The following is a 26,153-nucleotide window of genomic DNA, read 5'->3' as shown; positions in this document are numbered from 1 at the left end:
ATTTGAACTCTAATAGTCATGGAAAGAACTTAACTCAGTGTTTAGAACATGAGTTGTCATATAAGTAAGCAATATAATAAATAGGATTATAGATATTACTACTTTTTTTTTAAAAGATTTTATTTATTTATTTGACAGAGAGAGAACGCAAGTAGGCAGAGAAGCAGGCAGAGAGAGGAGGAAGCAGGCTCCCTGCTGAGCAGAGAGCCCGATGCGGGACTCGATCCCAGGAACCCGAGATCATGACCCGAGCCGAAGGCAGCAGCTTAACCCACTGAGCCACCCAGGCGCTCCGATATTACTACTTCTTATTATAGATATTGTTACTATATCTAGACCTACTAATTCAGTTATTTGGTTTTTCTCCTTGAGACCATTTCTAGCTTCTCTAACATTTCACTAAATGTGGGATTAAATATAACCAACATTTCACTAAACTACAGGACTAAATATCATCAGTTCAAGATATGATTGGTAACAAATACAGCTTGTGATTTTACTAAGTTTTGGAGAAATCACAGAATTATCTGCAGTAAAATAGTTGTATAATCATATTCCATTCATTTGTTCATTCAAACACATGTATTTGATGCTGTTGCCTTTTATTGTACACCAACTGTTTGATCTATTTCCAAATTCTCTTAGATATTTTCCTCCCTTTTGAAGACTGGAAATTATAAAAAGCTGTCTGTAACAGCTGCTTTGAGGTCATCTACGTATGTTGACTGCAGGTGGAAATCTCTTTCACAGAGCCCTAAATAGTAGGTGGTAAAATTTGGCCTTTGAGGGAGCGGGACTCTACTAGCCTTTTGTACAATTTATCATCCACAAAGTGTGTTAAGGTGCTTTTGATCTTTGGAAATAATATCTTTCAAAGTAATGTGTTGCTTATATGTGACCATTGGCCCTCTTTAGGTATCTCAGTATCATGCTGATTTCAATGAGTGAATGTATTTTTAAGATGGTACACTGATGACTCAATTTAATAGAGAGACTCTAGATCCTTTTGAAATCCATTTGGGAGGATCGAATGAGAGGAGGTTTGTGAGTGGTGCTTTGAAAACCATAAAGCACTAAGTAGCCATATGTCATTTTATTATGATAATTTCCATCATATTTATTAAATTTTTGGTTTTGCATTAAAAGTTCTTGCTTTCTGCAAGATTAAGGGTGCGATTCTGCCAAATATTAACCATAAAGAGTTTGTAAAAATACATTCATACTATTCTTTGCATTTCCTTATATTTCTTTATGGAACATGTTTCAGGCACAGAACTAAAAATTTGGGGTCACAGAGAAATTTGTGGAAATTTATAGGCTTTGGTTTATAGAGACTTGAAGTTTTTTCCATCTCTCTGGTATTTTATTCATGTCAGTTTGCATGGCCTCTTTCCTTTCCTTATCCTCCTCTGCCAGGTCTGGTTTTGAGCTTTGGATTCAAAGAAACCCCAAAGTCAAAACAAAATGGTCAGAACTGCTGATTCTTGTTTTGCAAATCTTTTTAGTGCAGGATTCACAGGAAGAGAGGTCACTGACCAGAAACTAGGACTAACTTCACCCAGAATGTTGGCAAAGTTCAGGAACCTTTGAGTGAACTTGCCCCCAGATAGATATCTATAATAAAACTTAAACATTTGTCTACTTTATATTAAAGATAATTTAATGAAATAATATCACCCTATAAAAAGTGGTTTTAGTACTTAAATTCAGTATTAATCTACCAGTTATTTTTGATAAAAACAAAATAATTTACCTTTTGTATTAAATACAGTCTCTTGGCTTTTCAAATTGCAGGTCCAGTTTGGAAGCTCAAATGTAAAATGCACTTAAGTGTCCTCATTACCTTTGAAAATTTTTTTTGGAGACTTGTAATTAAGAAGAGAGTTATGCTAAACCCTGCTTATCAGATTTCAAATCAGAATTTTTATAGCTTTGCTATAAACCTTCCACCATCGTGTTTTTGTGATGGAAAGGCTGATAAATGCAATAATATATACCAATCCAAGGGTTTTAATTGTATGTTCATGCAGGAATTACGCGTACTAGCATAATATTCAGTTTTCAGTGCTAATTTTGCCAAAATCTGCTTTTACATTGGGCAGCCGTAAAAGATGATCGCCCTGAATAGCTGCCTATTGATGGCAAAGGCTTTGATTATTTTTACTTTCCTTGGAAAGTCTGATTATGTCTCAAATGTGATTTCATTTAGATCTTTTCTTGTTTTACGTGTCTGAATACTAATAGTAACCAGATAAGTATGGGGAACTTTGAGACCAAAATGCAGATTTCAGTCAGTGAATTGTATATAAATAAAATTGCCTCCAAGCAGCATCTGAAATGATATTTAGATTCCAAATGTCCAAATAACTTTTAGATTTCAAAAACATTATTAGAATTTTCCAGAAGTAATTGACATTAGGATTTTTTAACCGGTGGAAGGTATTAAAAAACCAGTATCTACTTATATTTTATTCATGTTAGTTTAAAAGATAAAGAATAATATAGTTTAACATAGGATGTGTTATATACTAAAAGCAGTTGTACTAAAAAGTACATTGGGGACACCTGGGTGGTGAAATTGGTTAAGCATCTGACTCTTGGTTTTTTTGGCTCAGGCTCAGGTTGTGATCTCAGGGTCCTGAAATCAAGCCCTACCTTATGTTATGCTTGGTGCTCACCGCAGAGCAGCTTGATTGGGTTTCTTTTACCCTCTCCCTGTGCCCACCACGTTCGCTCAAGCTCTCTTTCTATCTCTCTTTCTTTCTCTAATAAATAAGTAAGTAAATAAATAAATCTTAAAAATATTACACTGACAGATGGTAACTGCAACTGTGATGAGCGTAACATAATGTATAGAGTTGTTGAATCATTATGTTGTACATCTGAGATTCATGGAATATTGGGTGTCAACTACAGTAAAAAAAATTAAAAGTACACTAAATTTATGGATCTTAGATGAAAAGATTGAAAAAGAACTACAACTGTCACATTGCTTATAAAAGTTGGGTGTCAAGACATGGAGGTATAGTAGATTCATGTTCTAGATGCAGATGATTGTGTCTGATCTCTATGGATGATTTCATGTGAGAAATAAGTCAACCCATTTCTCAGTGTTTATAATCCTTATTTGGCTTCAAATTATTCTATCAGTACAATGATTAAGAAAATGTATTAAGGGACTTTACATTTTAAAGCAGCTTCTCAACATATAAAAAATTACAAAGAGCAACTTTGCACTTTAACAGATTCAAGAATTGTGGACATAAATCTTCTAGTGATAATGATGAAATTGTTTTTCCGCTTACAATCTCTAGATATTATTTACTACACTGAAGAGGTATTCACTGTAGGATATCAAGTGCTTACTAAAAATAGGACAGTATGGTTCAGAGTGTGAGGGAGAGGATTAAGGATGGTGGATGCTTGTATTTACTCTTTAGGACCCAGTGATTTTGAGGTCTTTTGTCTACAGAGTTTTTATTTTTAATTTCTGGTTTTCAAAAAAATATTGGTGATTCCTAGCGTTGAATCATTTTTTAAAAACTTAACACTCACAGATTTTTCTTTCTTTCTTTCTTTTTCTTTTCTTTCTTTCTTTTTTTTTTTACATGATGTTTAATTCTCAGGAGGACTTTATGTGGGAGAAAGAAGGGAGAGTCTGCAAGATCGTTAAATTTTGAACCCATTCACACTATACATAAAATATCAACACATTTTTTAACCAATTAAATAAATAACTGGATAAACATGAAGTATTGATGGAGCCACTAGCAGTCCAAAAGAAGTTGGGAAACAGAATACTGTTTAATGAAAAGTTGAGAAGTAATTAGTTATGTCCTTCCAACATATTAAAATTAGTAATTTTAAATTTATCTTTAAAAATACAGAAAGAAATGTTAGCCTCATTAGCCAAAATGTTGTCTAGAAAAATGAGTAATTTTACTTTATAAGACTGACATAGGAGTCATTATCCAAATTTCAGTTCATTTTATTAAAGGCACTAGAGAATAAAAAATGTACTCCCTGATTTTGCTGTTTTTTTTTTTTTAATCTTATCTAGTTACATTTTTTCCCCTTTTACCTGTGTATACAGATCGTATGGTAGAAGTAGAAAAAGTCCTGGTGAAAAGACACAGTCAAAATATGAAATCGTTTTCGGTAGGGTGGTCATTTCAGAACTATTTCAGTTCCTATAGATAGAAGAACTAGGACAAGTTTTAAATGAAGACACTTGAGAGACAAGCAAGTCACTGCAGTGCTGGTGGGCAGGAGTATGAACTGGCAAAACCCACCTGGGAAGACAATCTGGCCATTTGTAGCCACAAACTTAAATGTTCATGTGATGAAGAAATTTTACTTCTAGTTACCTAACCACAGGCAGAGAAGACATTTAAAAGAATGCTCTTTGCATCATTTTTTTTTTTTAAAGGAAGTATCTTACCTATCTACTTGTAAAGAACTGGCATTAAATTATGATACGTCGTTATGACAAAATACAGTAATCAAAATTATGTATGAATAGTATTTAAAGCCAGGGGAAAGGTGCTCATTCTATATTGCTGAATGGAAAAAGATCTGTATCCAAAAGTATCTCAAATTTGTTAAGCGTATTCAGTTTATATCTGTACAGAAAGAAAAAAGTAGAAGGAAATAAAAATGCTAACTGTGGCATTGTGAAGTGATTTAAAATTTTTTTTAACTTATGTTTTCCAAACTTTCTAGAGTGAGTATATCGTACTTATTAATAAAAATGTATTATATTCCTAAAGGTAAAGAGGGAGAATTGTGTGTGTGTGTGTGTGTGTGTGTGTGTATTGTGTATGTGTGTGTGCAAAGGTGTGCGATGTGAAGAGGCAAAATAAAGTATTAGGATTTATCCTTTCGAACTTCTGAATTTATGGTTAGGCGGTACTTGTTAACTCAGGTTCCTCCTCACTTACCTACTCCTATCTGAACAACCCCAGTTCAGGTCGCCCACAAAGCAAAACCATGGAGTGGCAGAGGGTCCAAACTGGAGGTAGACTCTCGCCTAGGTCCTGCTTCAAACCTCCTCTCCATCACATATATTTTCCAAAGTCGAAGAATGGAGTTTTTGCTTTGCCTGTTCCTAGATGCAGCTAGAAAGAAAGCTGTCTTTTCTACCTACAGCTAAAAATTGTAAAGTGCGCACTCAAACTGCGCTGCACCTGGGAAGACCAGGTCATTTTCCCGGAAGCGCAGGGGGTAAGCCCCGCTCGGTGGCCAAAGTTCGGAGAGCCGAGGATCCGGGCAAGCCCGGGAGCATTCCTGCCCTCTGAAACCGAGCTCCTTCGGTCCACCTCCGGGGTCAAGCTTTGGTCTCCTGGAGCGACCCGAACAAGGTTTCTGGTTCTGGAAATTAAGGGGAAGAGAGGCGAGAATAATGTCCCTTCTCAGAGGTCGCCTGTCCCCTGGACTCTCCTTCCGTCCTCATCTCCTTCCTTCTGTCTCTCTTTAGACAAGCCAAAGAGGATCAGACCCGAGGTCCGGAGCCCCTTGGCTTCTCTGAAGACCCGCACCCGAACGCTTTGCCAATGATTCTGTTGTAGGTGCCCCCCCAAAAAACGCGCGGGCGGGAGCGGCGTGCCTGCCCGGGATTGGGGATTGGGCAACACTAACTCTTGAGGCTTAAAAAAAAAAAAAAAAAAAAAAAAAAAAAAGTAAGAACATCTATTTAATTTTTTCTTTTCTTCCTTCCTTCCTTCCTTTCTTTTTTTAAAGAAAACACAAGAGTTTGGACTCTACAGAAGCCCCGGAAATCTGCAGTTTGGGGAGAGGATTAGCTCCTCGCCAACAGGCCGGCCGAAGCCGTGTCCCGGCGCTCGCGTCTATAGCCCCGCGCGTTCGAACTCGTAAGGCGCCCCGCCCGCCCCTGCCCCAGACTCCAATTGAGAGTGTTCGCGTGTCTATTAACTCTACGGCTGCCACTTCTTGAGGGCTGTGGGGATTTCGCAACCCTGAACCAAACTCCAGAAGGCCAGACATTCTGCCTTGAAGAGTCCCTCCTGGCCTGTCGGCCACACCCTGCTGGTCCCGAAGCACGCCAAGCCTGGGCGCGTCCGGGAGGAGGGCGCAGACCCCTCTCTCCCGCTCTGGCTCAGCCGGTATCCTTCTTTTCGCAGCTCTCCAAGAGCTCGGTCATGAAGGAAATGTAGACGATGGCCAGGCGTAGGGTCTCGATTCGGGACAGCCTCTTCTCGTAAGCAAAAGTGGGCACCTTCCTTCGCAGCTGGTCGAAGGCCTCATTGAGGTTGAACATCCGCTTCCTTTCGCGGATGTTGGCTGCCTGGCGCTGGGCATAGGTGATCACCCTTTTCCTCTTGGGACGGCCCAGCGGGGAGGCGCCTCTCCCAGGCTCCTCTTCCTCCTCCTCCTCCTCCCCCTCGTCTACTTCGCCCTCCTCTTCTGGATCCTCCTCCTCAAAACGTGCCAGCCTCCTGCGTCTTCCCTCTCGGAGCACAAGGTCCGGGTCCCCAAAGGGAACCCCGGGTGCGAAGTCGCAGAGGAGAGGGTGCCCAGGGGAGGCCAGGGACAGGTCTGCGACGAAGTCCAGCACGCTGGCGTCCACGCACCTCTCCGGTTGGGCCGCCATCGCATCAGCTTGGCCTTGCCTCGCATCGGTTTCTTGCAGCGAGGGGCGAGACTCCTAACAGCTCTGAATCTGACGCGGCACCATCACCGAAAGGCCAGGGGAATTAATATTTATAACCAAGATGATAACAGGATTAGTGGCACCGATAGGGAAGGCTCTGACAATGTCGTCGTCTCGAAACTGATGGAAGAAGACAAGCTTGAGCACGCGTGGAAGTCTCAAAGGGACAGGCCTCCAATTCTGAGATCCTTTTCCATGAGCCACCTGGGACACTTTGGCAACAACCCCCAGCCTCTTACCTGCTGTGCTTTTTGTGCCTCTCCTCATCCCCGCAGCCAACTAATATTCTTCAGGCTCCTTATCTCATGTAGCTCTTTTAATTTAGCTTTGGATTTTCAAAGCGAGGATGTTTTCCACCACTCTGGCTTCTCCTTGGCTTCAGAGTAGGAGTCCTGAGTCTTGCCACCGGAGGCTGCCAATGGGTGTGAAATAAGTGCATGTGCTTTTAATGATGTCCTGAAGAGGGGCCCTGTCTGTCAGGGGTCGAGGGGAGCTGTTTGTCTGGTATCCCAGTGCAGCCGCTACTGAAAGGCAGGATCTTCCATTAGCTTAAGTAAGCACGGTAGGTGGGGGCGGAGAGCGCATTCCCCAGAGTCGCTGTTGGAACCGGCTTTCTCCTTCCAGAGCATCGAAACAGCTCTCCTGCGGTGTTACAAACCCGACTTCTAAAGTCCGTTTTGTTGTAATCACCCTAACAACAGATACTTGAGTTTCCCTTCCCTACTTATCTCCTACTCATGTAAAGTGGAAGAAATTACTTCAGGGCAAAAGTTATGATGGCAATAAAATGGGGGGGGGAATCCTAATATTTTCTCTGAATGTACTTAACTATGTAACCCCAGCGTGGGGGGCAAAGCAAACCCTCGCCACCCGCCCCCCCCCCCCGCGCCCAAACAAAACAACTTCAATCTCCTTTCAATAATGCGATTTACCCTTTGATAGGCCAATGGGTCGATCAGCCCTCTGTTGTGAAGTCTTTCGACTTTTAAATTGCCCATCGGTATTTGTGAACAAAGATAAATCCTCACGTCCTTCTGGCTTGTTTTCCTCATTGATTTGTGCTGCCCTACAGGACTTAAGAGTGGAAACTATATGAGTTCAATTTAAGGGAGATTTAAAAGTTATCGTTAGATCATGTTTTTGAGATGAAAGGAAATTTAAAATTTAGTATAAGAAAATGAAATTTTACTGATTTCATATTATCTTTAATATTTTAACAAAGACGGGTTCATGTTTCCTTTTTTTGCCACTGGCTATATTTACTTAATTATTCGGTGTAGGGATTTTTAAGAAGTCACGGAAGGGTAGAGTAATATATTGGAAAATCGTTTTAAAGATGGCTTAGAAGAAATAGCTGTAAAAGATGAGTAAAGAGATGCCTTGTTTCAAGGAAGAATCCCTGAAGACAATTCCTACTAAGGAGGTAAGTTGTGTTCTAGCCGTTCGGTTAGTACATTGGACAGCTCCCAGAAACAGCCTATTTCTTACAGGTCAGCACAATTTTCTTCCGAGCCTTCCCCTGTGTACTCCTAGATACTATTAAAGCAGTATCGTCTTGAATTTTTCCTTTTCTCTCATTCATTCGTTCTTTTAACCCATTTGTGTCTGTGTTCTCCCTTGCTCTTTTGTCCTGTGGTTGATTTTCTTTTCTCTTGCATTCTTTCTTTATGCTCCAATGTGCATTGTGATAACTCAGGCAGAGAAGAATTGAAATATATATTCCTGAAAGATGTTAATGAATATGAGGTCCTTGATTACGATTACCTACTGATTTTTACTCAACTTCTTTCAAGAGAAGACTGAGAAATTAAAAAAAAAATGAATTGGAATTTCAGCAGTAGCTAAAGGATAACTAAATGGGAGAATTATTTTTTTGTTTTGTTTTGACAAGCAGTAACATGCTTTCTAGTTCTTGTTTAACTTAATGTGTTATTCAGTATTTGGACATATTTTATCATTGATTTTTAGTTGTTAAATATTTCTCATGACTTTTCTCTTTTAAATGCAAATGTAAATGGATTAAATACCTCATACTGTAAGAATCTAGTTTGACAACAGAATATATTAGGACACTTACTGAAGGGAAACATGAGAGATATTTAAAAGTAAAATTTAATAAAATAGGTGTCAGAAGCTATTTTCTTGGACTAAAATTCTTCATGATTTTATGGAAAGGTATGAATATTTCAATAACCTTATCACAAAAGAATGCAACAAAATTAATGGAACCCAATGCATAGGATTGGGTTGAAATATCAATATTAAAATATTAGGGAATTTATTTAAAATGTCTTATGTCTGTAGCAATAAAAAACATCCCCAAATTTTTACAAAATACCCCAAAAGCTAAAAAAAATCCCAAGATTAACACTTCTGCTTATATCACAATAACTTCAGTTTATCCTACAAGGTTCTAATCATGGTGACACAGTTAGAGCAAAAATGTTAAAATCTAAGTTGTAATGATTCACTCTATTTTTTGTTTATAAATGTGAAACAGAAATAAGTGAAATTGTTTTTCTCTGCTTATTTTGAAACATCTCTAATTTTCAAATAATTTTTTTGGAGGGGCACCTGAGTGGCCCAGAGGTTAAACATCTGCCTTTGGTTCAGGTCATGATCTCAGGGCCCTGGGATGGAGCCCCATATGGGGGGACCATCTGCTTCTCCCTCTCCCTCTGCCTACTGCTCTGCCTGCTTGTGTTCTTTCTCCCCCTTCCTCTGGCAAATAAATAAATAAATAAATAGTCTTTAAAAAATTAAAAAAAAATGGTTTTGTGGATATTTGATTTCACAGTAAATATACATAGTAAATGTAGTAAGTTTATATAAATGATATGAAACAGTTCATCCCATTGGAAGGAACCATTAATCCTCATTAAACTTATTCATCTTGTTAAAGTATTTCCAAAGGAAATCAGTACCTTTTCTGCCCTTAGAAGCTCCAGGAAAAAATTTCAAGACATATAAATATCAATTCTAGGGTCTGTCTATACTTAGAGTTAAATTCTTGCTTACCTTCAAATTAACTTCTTGCTATTTTACTTATAATCCTGAGTTCAAATGAACGTAAGGACTCCTCAGAATGCCATCGTTTAGGGATTGGCAAACTTTCTCTTTAATTGGCAAAATAGAAATGTAGGCTTTTTACAGGTTGTACAATCTCTATGGAACTACTCAGCTTTGCTTTTGTAGTATAAAGGTAGCCATAGACAATATGTAAATGAAAAAGAATGGCTGTGGTCTCTGAAACTTTATTTACAACATCAGGTAGTGGGCTGGATTTAACTGTTGAACTGTAGTTGCTGACTCTGCCCTATTTAATATGCCTGTCTTCACATTCCTTCGGGGATTTGCTAACATAAGGCATTCAAGCATGTAAATGAATATCTAGTTAGTGAGCACATATCTTGTTTACATTGAATATGTGTGTCAGGAAGAGGGAAAGGAGGTGTAAAAATGCTCCTGAAGCAACTGAATCTGTAGATACTATCACTGCAATTACACTGAGGTGTGTTATAAAGAGGCTCTGCAGAGGAGGCATACATACCAGGCTAACGATACCCTTGCCCAGACTGAAGGCATATTTCTCGTCACTGAAAGAAAACAAATATAAAATATGACGATCTGCTCTTTACTTTTGTTTATTTATTTATTTAAATGTTATTTATTTGTTTGACAGAGACACACAGAGAGAGGGAACACAAGGGGGAGTGGGAGAGGGAGAAGCAGGCTTCCTGCTTAGCAGGGAGCCTGATGAGGGGATGGATCATAGGACGCTGGGATCATGACCTGACCCAAAGGCAGATGCTTGACGACTGAGCTACCCAGGTGCCCTGATGATCGCTCTTTAAAATATAAGCATTACCAGTTTTGGAGTGAATTACATTTCACTAGGAATAAGTAAGGAAGAGGCAAAATTCCTGAAAGGCAGGCTTCTACTTTGTGATGTGCTCCTAATCGTCAATATTTATTCAATGAAGGCGATGTTTCAAGAGATTTATCCTTTCTACTCTTATTTCCAACTGTACTGCCACTCCCCCGCCCCCCATGTCTGTGGCAGAAAACGCTTAGCATTCTGCAGTATCTACTTACTCTTTTTCCTTTTAGTAACAGACCCACCCACACATATGTTAGCTGGGCACATTTCTGACCCACTGCATTTTTGCTGAGCATGTCTAACCCATGACCATAGAGTAAATGAGACATAATATGTGCAAGTTCAAGTTGGTCTTTGGAAATGCAATTTTTTTCCTTCCATTTGGTCTTTTGTTCTCTTCCCCTATCCTGGAATGTGGGTTCTTTGGTGGAGAGCTAGCACTGACCATGTAGATGAGGACAACACCCAATGGCAAGGGCTAGGAGACTTTTTTCTATACAGGGCCAGATAGTACCTATTTCAGGTTTTGTAGGCTATGTGATCTCTGTCACAACTACTCAGTTCTACCACTGTAAGGTGAAAACAGCCACAGAAAATACATAAATGAATGGAGGTAGCAGAGCTCCAATGGAATTTTACTTACAAAAGTAGGTGGCAGCAGAATTTGATTCTCAGGCTGTAGTTGCTGAATCCTGCCCTAGGTAATGCAGGGCAACAGAAAGCTGTTACTTGAAATGCCCTAACAGAATAGAGCTGTACCTCTCAACTTCAGCTTAATATATAAGAAAAAAATATACTTCCAGTGTATCTCAGAGCTCTTTATTTATTGGTGTGTTTTCTGTTGATACCCAAAAAATTAGACAATGATTTGAAAGATTGAACAGATAGATATGCTATTTTTATTGTTATTATTTTTTTTTCAAATTTTTATTTAAGTTCTGGTTAACATATAGTGTAATATTTGTTTCAGGAGTAGAATTTAGTGGCTCATCACTTACATATAACACACAGTGTTCATCATGTCAAGTGCCCTCCTTCATACCCATCACCCATTTAACTATCCCCCACCCTCTATCAACCCTCAGTTTGTTCTCTGTCATTAAGGGTCTCTTATGGTTTGTTTCCCTCTCTCTTTTTCTCTTCCCCTCCTTCCCATATGTTCATCTGTTTTGTTTCTTAAGTTCCACGTGTGAGTGAAATCATATGGTATTTGTCTTTCTCTGACTGACTTATTCTGCTTAGCAGAATATACTCTAGCTCCATCCATGTCATTGGCAAATGGGAAGATTTCATTCTTTTCAATGGCTGAATAACATTCCATTGTGTGTGTACGTGTGTGTACATATCTATAAGTATATATACAGATATATCTGTACATATAGACAGACGCGCGCGCGTGCGCGCACACACACACACACACACCTTTTCCTTATCTACTCATCAGTTGAGGGACATTTGGGCTCTCTCCATAGTTTGGCTATTGTTGATAATGTTGACATAAACATCAGGGTGCATGTACCCTTTTGAATCTGTACTTTTGTATCCTATGGGTAAATACCTAGTAGTGCAATTGCTGGGGGTTTTGGGTAGTTCTATTTTTTAACTTTTTGAGGAGCCTCTATGCTGTTTTCCAGAGTGGCTGCATCAGGTTTTGTTCCCACCAACCAGTGCAAGAGGGTTCCCCTTCTTCTGCATCCTCACTGATACCTGTTGTTCCTTGTGTTGTTGATTTTAGCCATTTTTACCAGTGTGAGGTGATATTTCATTGTGTTTTTGATTTCTCTGATGATGAGTGATATTGACGTATCTGTTATCCATCTGTATGTCTTCTTTGAAAAAAATGTCTATTCATGTATTCTGCCCATTTCTTACTGGGTTATTTGCTTTTTGGGTGTGATATGCTACTTTATATCTATTTTAAAATATTTATTTATTTATTTGAGAGAGAGAAAAAGAATGTGTGTGTGCAGGGGGAGGGCATGGGAGAGGGTGAGAGAAACTCAAACAGATTCTATGACCCTGAGATCATGACCTGAGGGGAAACCAAAGGATGAAGGCTTAACCGATTGTACCACCCAAGCAACCCTATATCTTTTTTAAAGTATCACTTATAAATATGGCTTAAAGTCAGATATTAATTTTTTTTGTCTCGGGTTTTTCCTCTTCACACAAAATAGTTCCACTTCGGTTAGCCTTTGGAATAAATATATTTTCCAAATTTTCTATTATATTAGATCTTACATTAGTTGTTGTTTGAACCCTTTCCAAAGTCTTTTTGAAAAACATGTGGAAAACTAAAGAGGTGTGAAGAAAAATCCCTCAGGATGTTATAAACTACTACCCCAAATAATTTCCTTTTTCATCTCCTTTCCTATACTATATTTTTGCACATTATTTTTAAGTACGACTTTCTTTTGTAATAAACATTATAGATTTGATAGTCATCCTTAACTCCATAAGTTCTTTGTATATTTGGAGATTAAACACTATACGTGTGACTTTGCAATTTAATAATTTTTCAAAAGTTTTTCATGTTATACTATTTATTTATGATATGGGGAAAATATTAAGTTGAAACATATGTAACTTCCAAAAATCAAACTATTTTTTAACCTAAAAAAAATGGACAATTTGATTTGATTTAACTTATTTAAAGACACTCCTACTTTATAAGAAAATGAATTATATTTAAAATTAATGTTATATATAAGAGTGTACTACGTGCATCAATATATACAATTATAATCTGTTATTCTATTATACACTAAATGCATTGCACACTAAATTAAAAATACACTATACAATTTTTTCAACAAATTTTTATTGAATGCCTGTGACATGCTTGACCCTTGTGGCATTGATGTAGGAATCTGATATGTATCAGTAAACAAGTTGGAAACACAAAAAAATTCTTTCTGGTGTTGAGGGTGGTAAGTGCTATGGGAAAAAATTGCTTAGTATAAGTGATATCATGAATACTGAAAGTTAGTGACAGGTTGCTATTTTATTTATTTATTTAAAGATTTTATTTGAGAGAGAGACTCAGAGAGAGCACAAGAGGGGAGAAGGTCAGAGGGAGAAGCAGACTCCCTGGGAGCCCAACACTGGACTTGATCCCAGGACTCCGGGATCTTGACCCGAGTGGAAGGCGGTTACCCGACCAACTGAGCCACCCAGGCACCCCACAGGTTGTTTTTTACATAGTTATCATGTAACAGTCTGATTGGAAAGTGATATTTGAATAAATATTTGAATGCTCATGAGAACTCATCTCTTATATTCCCCCTTTCCTCACTCTGCTTTAGCTATGCTGGTCTCTTTGCTGTTCCTCAGACATGTAGGCACATAATCTGTCCCAGTGACTTTGTATTTTTGTTGCATCTGACTGCAAAACTCCTTTCTTAGATATCCACATCACTCTCACCTTCTCTTCCTTCAGGCCCCTGGATGATGCTGGCTTATCAGAGAAGCACTCCTGACCATCCTATATAAACTAGTATTTCTTCTCTCTTGTACTCCCTAACCCTCTTGCGTTGCTTTATCTTTCTCCAAAGCACACAAAACATCTGGCACAGTGTGTATTTATTTCTTCACTTATGTACTTTCAGTTTCCCTCATTAGAATATGAACTCCAGTGGTAACCATGGCAGTGCACGGACTACATTTCTTTTTCAGCTGCAAGGATTGCAGTTAGCCAACACGCTCCATCCTCGGTGCCTTAGGAGTCACTGCAGCATTCGAGGTGAGGTTATACTCTTTCTGGTTAGCCTCAGTACAGAAGGAACTAGATCCTGGCCATTTCTACCTAATGTGGGACTTCCTAATAAATAATATTTGCTCCCTAGTATGTTTGCAGAGCTTTTTTTTCAGGTCTGCATCATAGTTTGATGTTTTTACTGTGTTGTCTTCATTCCTCCTCTCTTCCCCCCACAGATGTCATATAAGTATTATGGTCTCAAGCTCTTGGCAGCTCAATTCTGTTCCCCCTCCCTCTTTAACTTTCACAGGAGTCACCTGTGAGTAATCGAGGGGAGTTACCCCTCCCAAGAAACTCTAAGACAACTATAAAAACCCCACCATTAAAAAAAAAACACAACCCCCCCACCATTTTGCAATAATATTAATAATAAATGTTTTTGAATACTTACCACGTATTAAATGCTGTGCGTATATTATTTCCTTTAATACAAGAGCCTTATGCAGAAGACTCTCTAAAATGCTTCCCACTAACTCATGTCTTTATATTTCTGATATCAGCACCGAGTCTAACACAATTATTTCTTTGATAATTTTCAATCCGAAGAATTGCATGTTCAATTTCATTTGCATTGAGTTTGGGTGCTTTTTTTTTTTTTTAAAGATTTTATTTATTTATCTGACAGACAGAGATCACAAGTAGGCAGAGAGACAGGCAGAGAGAGAGGGGGAAGGAGCAGGCTCCCTGCCAAGCAGAGAGCCTGATATGGGGCTCAATCCCAGGACCCCGGGACCATGACCTGAGCCGAAGGCAGAGGCTTTAACCCACTGAGCCACCCAGGCGCCCTGAGTTTGGATGCTTTTAATCACCTTTTTTCTTCAGTGAAGGATATTGTATTGGGTTCACTAGATATTTTCATTAAATAACTTTCTTTAAGTAAGGATACCAAGGGTATCATTTAGATTTATTTCTGTCCCATATTATCTCTTCTAAATTTAAGTGATTTACTTAAGCTTAAAAATGCTGGCTGTTTCAAAACTAACAAAGTGAAACTTTGAAGTGAAACGGTTCCTAACCATTTTCCTGTTTCTTGACTCATCAGCCTTCCTTGGGCAGGATTTTTTGGTTATCCTGCCACTGTCTTTAGCCTCTTTGTGGCTTCTTATAGCTATCATTTGAGGATTATGGAATCTCCATATTGGTTAGTATCATGGATGGAGAAAGCCATCATCATGGTGGAAGCCATGACTGTCATTATCTCTGTGGGTCTTGAAGGATGATGACTCTCCAGAGCACTCTCACAAGTGTTCATCTATGGCAAGAGAAAATTCCAATTTTTAAAATAAATTTTCTTTCATCCCAACCAAGTAGTATTAATATCATACCAGTTATCTTATTTGGCAAAGTGGTTTGTTATACACTTTTGTTTTCTTCTTTCTAGACCTCTTTCAATACATTCACTCTGGGTTTCACTTTTGTCTTTTAGGGCCACAACGACTCACCCACATACTACTAACTTAAAGGACTTTTTTTTTTTTTTTAAGATTTTATTTATTTATTTGACAGTAAGAGACAGTGAGAGAGGGGATCCAAGCAGGGGGCTTGTGAGGGAGAAGCAGGTTCCCCTTTGAGCAGGGAGCTTGATGTGGGGCTCAATCCCAAGACCTGGGATCATGACCCGAGCCAAAGGCAGCTGCTTAACAACTTAAGTCACCCAGGTGCCCTAACTTAAAGACTTTTAAAATTAAGTTGCCACACTAGTCTCCATATCCATTGATCTATTCTCAAATCTCCTCACACCTTATGTCACAAATGTACACAGTCCCGGTTTATCTCTTTATTTCTCCAGGCTTTAAAATTTATTCTCTGTTACTCCTACCTGGGTTTATTTAGTTTATTTATGATTATGCACTATGGTTTGCTCTGTTATTCTTCTCTATGGCCAGTTGACTTTGAAGTGGCTCTTGGGACCATTATCTCCAGATTGGTTATCTTCAGTTGGAATCCACTAGGAAGTGTATGATAAACTTCTTTCAGTTCATTACAAGGTACTGTTATAATATGGTAGACAATTGAAGATAGCAGGGAAGATTAGAAACTAGAGTTAAATTGTTAAGATCCTGGAAAAAAGGAAAATGGTCGAGTATTTTTTAAAGTTTCTGACAATTATCTGTACTCTATAGCTTAAAAATTTTTTTTTTTCATTATTTGTTTTGTTCTAACTGTAGCTCACAGTGTGGTAACTTTGACCTTGTTTGGATATCAGGTTTGAACTTGGCATGCTATGGAAAGTATATGGAAAGTGTGAGCTGGTTCAGTGTTGCCCTTAGAATAAAGTAACAACACTGCGAGCAACATCTTACATCGGGTTGTTAGCCATTGTCAATTCGCGTTCTCTCATCTGTGAAGAAACATGTCAAACACACACAATATTATAATGGTTGGGTCTCTAAGGCCTTAGACTTTTTCAGCGTTCCATATTATGCCTTTTTACCTTTTTTCTTTCTACCCATTTTGCTCCTCTTCTTGCCATACTTTTACTCACTGACTCTCAGATCTCATGATCAATATCCCTTTCCGCTAGGCCAATATATGACTCGCATTACGATATTAAAATAAAAAAGGGTGACCCACTTTTGAATTTTGTAGGTCCCAATCCCACAGCGGCTCGCCCGGGGGGCAGCACTCTTGGGACGCCCGCGCATGCCCTCTTACGTGCTTTGGTCTCGGCGCCGCTCGTAGGGCAAAGCGCGCGCGGGTGGAAGAGCTCCTCCTCCGCCTAGCAGGCGCTGCTCCCGCGGGGCAGGTAAGCCAGGTTGAGGTAGACCGGGAGCTGGGCGGGGCTGTCGACCCACCCGGGCCTCGTGGCCGTTTTGGGACTGAGGGCTTTCTGGACAGGGGCGCCCACCTCCCGGCGGACCGCGCTCGGTCTGGCCGCACACTGGTCGACTCGCTCGGTACGCACCGGCCAGCCCCCGGATTTTGGCAGTGGTCTTCAGGTGGCTTTGGGGGCGGAAGTGCGGGGGTCGAGACGGGCTGGGGACTTCCGGTTACGGCGGAGAGCTTCTGTTGGTCAGGCCTGCCCCGGTGGTGGCAGCGACCGCACCGCGCCGTCGGGGTCCCCCGTGCCTATGGTGGGCGGGGTGGGCGGGACTTGAGGCGTCGTCCGCGGGTCGCGGCGGGACTTGAGGCGTCGTCCGCGTGCTGGGTCAAGTCCGCGGAGCCGGGGGCAGCAGGCGGGGGCCCGAGGGGTACAGGGTGGATTGGGACTCGCAGACAAACGTGGGAGGCGCCTCCTTGTCTCCCGGGACACCGCTCCCGGGACTAGGCGACGGAGCTTCCAGGGGACGCAGGTGCTGGCGCCATGGGCACTGCTTTGCGGTGCTCAGACTCGCTGGGCGAAAGCAGGTTCGGGTTGCTCGTGCGCGCGCCGGCCTGGGGCGGCACAGCAGAAGGACCACGGGGCTTTAGGCGTGGCGGTGGGCGGCGGCGGCAGCACCTGCCCGAAGGAGTCGGACCGGGATTGGTCCGTTTCCGTGATGTGGAAGCCCACCTTGACGGGCAGCGAGGGAGCGGTCATCCTATGATACAATACTTTTGAGAACTTACTATATATTGTGCATCTGGTGTTTACTTCTTGTCTGTGTCTTTTCTCTTTCAAGGTATGCGTTCGAGTCCCGCTGAAGTATTTCTCTTAGTATGTCCCAGTCCAGATCAAGGCGTTTTCTGGCATTTAAATAGTCAGTTTCACTTTTCATGAATACCCAGAGGGAGAAGCTCTTTTTCTGATAGGCGGTGAGTAGTACCCGAGTAAAGCAGTGGAGTATTTTTATCTTAGTACAATATTAATCTGGAATGTTCCGTTTTAGGGTCTTCGTTCTCTAACAAGAGAAGGTTGATTTCAATGAATGTTGGAATCATTGTGGAATGAAGTCCTACATTTATATCTTAAAATAGGCCATCTTCAGAATCTTATTTAAAGTTATGAAAAACTAAAGTTCATAGGGTGCTGCTAGAGTCTTGAAGGAATCAACTGAGACTTTTTGTAGTAACAGTAATACAAAGAAAACACTAGTATTTAGGATGAGCACGAGGCTTCTCTCTAGTCCCCATCTTACTTCACAAGGGGAAGTAGTTTCTGGTGCAGACTCTATGACATTTTATTGGATCAGAGTCCTAGTGGATACAGCTTGCATAGATGGAACTTCTGCTCACCTGGGTTTCTTCTTCTTCTTTTCTTTCTTTCTTTTTTTTTTTTTTTTTTTTACTGCTTTTCATTACATTGTGTGGAAGTTATGAAAGTTATGGAGCATTCACATGTCACCCTGCTTCTGATTTTCCTCTCCTGACTCTGTGTCTTATTTTTCCTCTGCGACTGGGAATCTGTGCTTAAGACAGGCCTTAAACGTATCAGAAAAATACGAAGCTTGTTTCTCATTTAGGACAGTGATTCTCGCTTGATCTATACACCATCTATCTCAGAATGACCTGCTCGTTAAAAGACAGATTTCTGGACCCACCCTTGAGTTATGGAATGACAGTATCTAATGGTAGACAGAGGTTGCCCTGTCCAGTATATTGTTATATATGCTAAAGATTTTGGTTCATGGGTTAAACCTGAGAGTGGTTCCCAATCCTGTCTACATCTCGGAATTGCTGTAGATTGAAAGCGATTGATAATGTGATAATATCCCAGAAAAATTAAATCAGCACTTGAATTCCCCAGGTGACTCTAATGCACTTACAGTTGAATTCATGGATTAGGAAAGCAATATTGCCGAAATAGTGAAGTCTTACTTTGATTTTACTTTCTTTCTGACCACACATTATGTGAGTTTAATCAAAGTTAGATTCCTAATAGAATAGTTCAGTCAACAAGAAGAAAGATGAGATGCATTTAGAATCCATAATAACATAACTGGAATATTTGTGTTGCACTGTTAGCCTCTGAAACTTTATGTAAGTTGTGCATATAAAGATGTGATCATCTTAAAGTCAAGTTAGATAGATTTTGTACTAAAAAATGGAATAGGTTTTTTTAAAAAAGATTTTATTTATTTATTTGATAGAGATCATAAGTAGGCAGAGAGGCCGCGGGGGTGGTGGTGGTGGTGGGGGAAGCAGGCCCCCTGCTGAGCAGAGAGACGGATGTGGCCTTGATCCCAGGACCTCAAGGTCACCATGACCTGAGCTGAAGGCAGAGGCTTAACCCACTGAGCCACCCAGGTGCCCTGGAATAGGTCTTTTAATAATAATAACAGCTAACATTTGTTCAATATTTTTATTTTTTTTTGAAATGTAGTTGAAATTCCGTGTTATATTAGTTTCAGGTGTACAACATAGTTCTTTGACAGTTCTCTATGTTAAACTATGCTCACCATGAGAAGTGGTTGTTACCATCTGTTGCTATATGACATTAATTACAATATTATTGACTTTATTCCTCACACTATACTTTTCATCCATGTGACTTATTTTATAACTGGAAGTTTGTACCTCTTAATGCCCTTCACCTATTTGTCCATCCCCCCAAACCTTCCCCTCTGTCAATCATCAGTTTGTTACTGTGTTTATGATTCTGTGTCTGTTTTGTGTTTTAGATTCCGCATGTTAAAAAATCATATGCTCTCTTTCTCTGGCTTATTTCACTGAGCATAATACCCTCTAGGTTCCTTGTATTGTCACAAATGGTAAGATCTCATTCTTTTTTTTACACCTGATTAATGTTCCATTGTACGTATTTATCATGTCTTCTTTAGCCATTCATCTTTCTATGAACATCACAGATTCCCTGAGTTTTGTAAGTTAATGGTTAAAGTATCACTTAAATTAAAAAAAAAATTCTTTACATCCATCTTATCTACCTTTCAAGTGTTGGGAATCTGATGCTTAAAGGCCTGGTTACCACAACAGATGCTGGGTGTTTTCTTTCACTCTTTTATGGCCAAGACATGATTAATACTTGGATTAATGTGCTATGTTTGTGTATCAGATCATCCTCTAAATGACTTTCAGGGGTATGGTGAATCATTTCTTTTTTTTTTAGTTTTTGGTTTTTTTTTTCCCGATTTATTTATTTATTTGAGAGAGAGAGCAAGCAAGTGTGTACAAGCAGGGGGAGTGGTAGAGGGAGAAGCAGGCTCCACCGTGAGCAGGAAGCCCAACCCAGGGCTTGATCCCAGAAACGGGGGATCATGACCTGAGCAGAAGGCAGACTTTTTTTTTTTTTTTTAAATCTGAGCTTCATGCTGCAACCCAGATCATTTTTTTTTTTAAGATTTTATTTATTTATTTGACAGAGAGAAATCACAAGTAGTCGGAGAGGCAGGCAGAGAGAGAGAGAGAGGGAAGCAGGCTCCCTGCTGAGCAGAGAGCCCGATGCGGGACTCGATCCCAGGACCCTGAGATCATGACCTGAGCTGAAGGCAGCGGCTTAACCCACTGAGCCACCCAGGCGCCCCAGAAGGCAGACTTTTAACCACCTGGGTCACCCAGGCATCCCTGGTGAATCATTTCTTAGTGGAATCTGGTTTCAGTCATTATACACACAGTGTACTGAAGGATGTATATTCACTTGTATAGTTACTGAATTGTTGTTTATAAATTTTAAGTCGGTGGTGTAATTTTATTGAACTTGAGCATTTGTTTCATTGATGTGATTTAACTTTTTGGTTTTGAAAACAATAATGTTAATTTAGGCTGAGGGGAAAAATCAGTAGTTGTTTTATAATGCAATTTTTGAATCAAATAGGTAAAACTAAATTTCAAATTTTAGTACACAATATATTTTCTTCACTGTAGAGCTTGATATCCTAAGAATATTCTCCGTAAAGGGAAGTGGAAATGCATCAGTCTCTTATCATTTTGCCTTCATTGATAAATAATTAGAGTCATGAAGATGTTAATTTTCTTTATTTGAGTATTAATCAGTTTGTTGTCCTTAATCTATTCAATGCTTAAATAGGCTAGGGTATAAATCAATAGATGGATAGGATTTTTATAATTAAGATGCTAAACTTAATCAGAATGATGTGGCTTGAAATAATTCTAAATGTAGTCAGAAATGACTTGCATAATATAGAAGGTATTATAAAGTAGTATAGTAAACATACTTAAAATACATAAAACATTTTGAGGGCTGAGTAATATTTTAAGTTTATAAGAAAATCATCTATAACTATGACAGAATTGAGAAATGGGGTTGGCTTAATGGATTGACTGTGGATAAATTGTGAGGCTTTAAAACTAGATAAAGAGATTTTTGTTCTGATTTCAATCCCCATTTTAGCACATCTGCCCAAACCTCATATTGCTTTAAATCAATACCTGCAGTTATCTCCAAAGTCCTTAAAATTCACCCTCATCTCCTTTAGCCCATGGGCCATATTATTACCAACCTGAAGAACTTCTCTGCTACTCTTTAACACAAAACCTTCAATTTGCTCAATATTTAATTTTGTTATTCATATAATATGAACTCTATTCCCTGTACCATTGAAAACTTTCCATATTCCTCTATCTTCTAATGTACCATTAAACCTCACATGCTCTCTCTTAACCATGTAAGGAATATGCTTTCTTTGTTCCTGATTATTTGCCTTTGGTCACAGTACACTCTGAACCTTTCATCCTATACCCCTGACTTACTCCAAATGTTTCACATTTCCTAACTGGTCTCTGAATTTCTTACCCCACTATAATGCATGTCATTTTTTACTCTGTAACTAAAAGTGATTCTTTTCAAATTGCAAATCTAATCACAGCTATCCTGTTTATAACCTCTCAGTGACTTTAGTTATTCTTAGGAGGGAATTAGAAATCCATTATATGACTTAGGTCTTCATTAATCTCATCTCTGTCATCCTCTCCAGGCTCATCTCTTACCTTTTCTCTTTATTCTGCACATACTTGGGTATTCTTTGAATTCCAGGGATAGACCACGGCTAGCCTCTAGCTCTTTTGATGTGAGATATTCTACACACCCCTGGTACCACATCCTTCTGTTTTTTTTCCCCCCTCTAGTTCTTCAGGTAGGAAATAATGACAGATATTGTATTGTTAGTTCTCTTAAAAAAGAAAGAGTAGGGGCACCTGGGTGCTCTGTAGGTTAAGCATCTGCCTTCAGCTTGGGTCATGATCTCAGGGTCCTGGGATCGAGCCCCGAATTGGACTTCCTGCTCAGTGGGAAGCCTGCTTCTCTCTCCCTCTGCCCTCCCCAGCTTGTGCTCTCTCTCTCTCTCTCTCAAATAAATAACTAAAATTAAAAAAAAAATAGTAGAGGATTTTTGGGCAAGGTGGAGCAATAAGGACTGAATTTGCTATTTAAAACAAAAAATGAATAAAAAACATGTGAAACATCTCAGGTGATAGGTAGGATTTATTTTAATTTTTATTTATTTATTTATTTATTTCACAGAGAGAGAGAGAGAGAGAGAGGCATTACAAGAAAGCAGGCAGAGAGAGAGGGGGAAGCAGGCTCCTCACTGAGCAGAGAGCCCGATGGAGGGCTCAATCCCACGACCCCAAGATCATGACCTGAGCCCAAGGCAGAGGCCTAACCCACTGAGCCACCCAGGTGCCCCAGGTGGTAGGACTTTAAAGCAATCCTCAAGATCTTTGTATCACACAACCTATGATTGTAACATTGGCCACTGACCTATCCTCATGTATTTCTTCATCAGTATAGTTAATTTATGTGTAGAGAAATATAATGCTCCTCAAAATGGATCTTAGGCTTAAATGTAAAACCTAAAACTGCAAGACTTCTAGAAAAAAGTAAGAGAAAATCTTCGTAATCTTTAGTTATCCAAAAAATTTCTGAGATTTGACTGAAGAAACATGATTCATAAAAATACTAAATTGATAAATCAGACTTAATCAAATGAAAACCTTTGATTTTCAAAAGGCATTCTTAAGAGAAAGAAAAGACAAGCCACAGGGCTAGGAGAAACTATTTACAAGCTACATATCTGAACATATAGGAAGTATAGTTAGAATATATTAAAAATACTTCAGAACTCAATTGTTAAGAAAACAAACCATACAATAAAAAATTTGGACCTAGAAAAAATTTGGACAAACACTTTAATAAAGCAAATATATTTGTGATGGAAAACTAAGAGGCTCAACATCATTAATCAATAAGGAAATATAAATTAAAACCACAATAAGATACGATATACCTATCAGAATGGATAAATAAGAAAGATGAAACTTTACCCTGGGGCTAATAATATATGTTAATAAAAAATAAAAAATTAAAAAAAAAGTTGAAACTGAAACTCATATTCTGCCATTTGGAATGTAAAATGATATGACTATTTTGCAAAATAATTTAGCAGTTTCTTAGAAAGTTAAACATATGCTTACCAAATGAGTCAACTACTCACTCTTAGGGTACTTACCCAAAAGAAATCAAAGCATATGAATTGCACATGAATATTCATAGCAGCTTTATTTTAATAATCCCAAAGTGGAAAAATCCAGATGCCCATCAACAGATGAATGGATAAACAAACAGTGGTATATCTAAACAATGGAATACTACTCAGTAATAAAAAGGAATGGATTATTGATACACACTACAACATGATGGATCTTAAAATAATTATCTGAGTTAGCAAACACAGAACGAAAAAGAGTACATAGATTATGATTCCACTTATATAAATTTCTGGAAAATACAGACTTGTCTATAATAACTGATGCAGGTCAGTGCTGGCCAGTGAATGAGGGTATGTGGTTGGGAGAGAGGACTTGGAAAAGAATATGAAACTTGGTGGTGATAGATATGCTTATTATTTTGATTGCAGTGGTAGTTTTACAGAGATGTACAGCTATGTGAAATCTTGCTAAATTGTGTTTAAATAGGTGCAGTGAATTATATGTCAGTTACATTTCAATAAAGCTTTTACAAAAAAAAAAGGTAACAAAACCCACACGTGTACATATAATAGAGTATCTCTAATAAGCAAAACTCCCCTTGAGCTACTAATAAGCAAAACTCCCCTTGAGCTACTTGATGGGAGGTGTGATTACTCAGAATACTGATGGTACACACCAAAAAGTGAGAATCACAGACCAGTGGGTTTGAACAATGTGGCTGTTAGTGGCTTAAGAATGGATCTGGGTTCCTGAGGTATAGACTTGGAATTCCCAAAACCTTAAAAGTTGTTTTATCAGGGACCGCTGGGTGGCTCATTCTGTTAGGCATCTGCCTTTGGTTCAGGTCATGATCCCAGCGTCCACGTTGGGCTCCTTGCTCCGTAGGGAGCCTGCTTCTTCCTCTGCCTGCCACTCCTTCTGCTTGTGCTCTCTCTCTCTTTCTGACAAAGAAATAAATAAAATATATATTTTTTAAAGTTGTATTATCAGCTTAGAATTCTGGCCCATGATGTCCCATTATACATTCCTTGAAATCAGTGTCCTGGTTTTGTGCCAGCAGCAACTCATTGAGATTGCTTGGTACACTATTGTTTAAATTATGTATATAACATTGAATGTGGGTAGAGCATTGTGAAATCCAGTTTGTAATTGCTTTAACTGATTTTGGTAATTCTGGAAAAGACCTTTATGTCATAATTTTAAATTAGTTTTTTTAGTGGATCACACAGAGCATCCTTTTAAAAAAATCTTGATTACATTTATCATCTATATGTAACTTAACGCAATTCTCATCTTAAACTTTGATGAAATTTTGTGTGATTCTATTATTTCAGAAGCTTAGGAAGGCTTTCTGTGTGATGAGCAATAAATGTAGGACCAGTGGTTTTGGTAAATAGACTAAAAAATATGAAAACCACATAACCGAAGTAGTTACATAATACTAAACAAACTTTCTGAAACATAATTTTAGGACTTTATTCAGTACAAAAAACATGGAATCAGCAGTTTTCTTATGGATTATTTTTCTGATGGCTTAATATTCTGGTCCTTGCATGACTGAAATTATAGTTGGAGTGCTGTGGAATTTACATTCCTGTAAAATTTCCTTCCGTTCCTTTGCTGACTATTGTTATTGATTGATATGATGATCTTCATTTCACGTTCTGAAGATATTCAGTTATTATGTTGAAATCTCTAAATGCACTTTTAGACCACACAGAACAAAATTAATTAGGATTTTTTGACTAAGAAATAGTATTAGATATGTCTCCCATCAAACATGAAATCAACATGATTATAGCATTGCTTATATAGACAGTATTAAGTATTGTCTGAACAGTCAGTGAGATTTGGCCTAACTTTAAACAGTTTAGTGGGGCAGTTCTTTTTTAAATTTTTTTTTAAAATTTAATTTAATTTTTTCAGTTTCTAAGATTCATTGATTATGTACCACACCCAGTGCTCCATGCAATACATACCCTCCTTAATACCCACCACCAGGCTCTCCTCTCCCCCACTCCTCTCCCCTCCAAAACCCTCAGTTTGTTTCTCAGAGTCCACAGTCTCTCATGCTTCATCTCCCCCTCTGATTTATCCCAATTCACTTTTCCTTTCCTTCTCCTAATGTCCTCCATGTTATTCCTTATGCTCCATAAGTGAGTGAAACCATTTGATAATTGACTCTGTCTGCTTGACTTATTTCACTCAGCATCATCTTCTCCAGTCCCATCCATGTTGCTACAAAAGTTGGGTATTCATCCTTTCTGATGGAGGCATAATACTCCATTGTGTATATGGACCATATCTTCTTTATCCTCTCATCTGTTGAAGGGCATCTTGGCTCTTTCCACAGTTTGGTAACTGTGGCCATTGCTGCTATGAACATTGGGGTACAGATGGCCCTTCTTTTCACTTCATCTGTATCTTTGGGGTAAAGACTCAGTAGTGCAATTGCAGGGTCACAGGGTAGCTCTATTTTTAATTTCTTAAGAAATCTCCACACTGTTTTCCAAAGTGGCTGC

The 26,153-nt window shown here is 38.9% G+C and overlaps 1 protein-coding gene across 1 annotated transcript; it reads right to left on the bottom strand.

The window, feature by feature from the left end:
* Positions 1 to 5,777: 5,777 nt before the first annotated feature.
* On the bottom strand, positions 5,778 to 7,068 carry FERD3L (Fer3 like bHLH transcription factor). Its single transcript, XM_032305401.1, has one exon. The coding sequence runs from the start codon at positions 6,608 to 6,610 to the stop codon at positions 6,116 to 6,118; it is 495 nt and encodes a 164-aa protein (XP_032161292.1). The 5' UTR covers positions 6,611 to 7,068; the 3' UTR covers positions 5,778 to 6,115.
* Positions 7,069 to 26,153: the final 19,085 nt, after the last annotated feature.

The sequence above is a fragment of the Mustela erminea genome, chromosome 11 (assembly GCF_009829155.1).
Source record: "Mustela erminea isolate mMusErm1 chromosome 11, mMusErm1.Pri, whole genome shotgun sequence".
In the NCBI taxonomy this organism is placed as follows: domain Eukaryota; kingdom Metazoa; phylum Chordata; class Mammalia; order Carnivora; family Mustelidae; genus Mustela; species Mustela erminea.
This window is presented reverse-complemented; position numbering and strand designations above follow the sequence as displayed.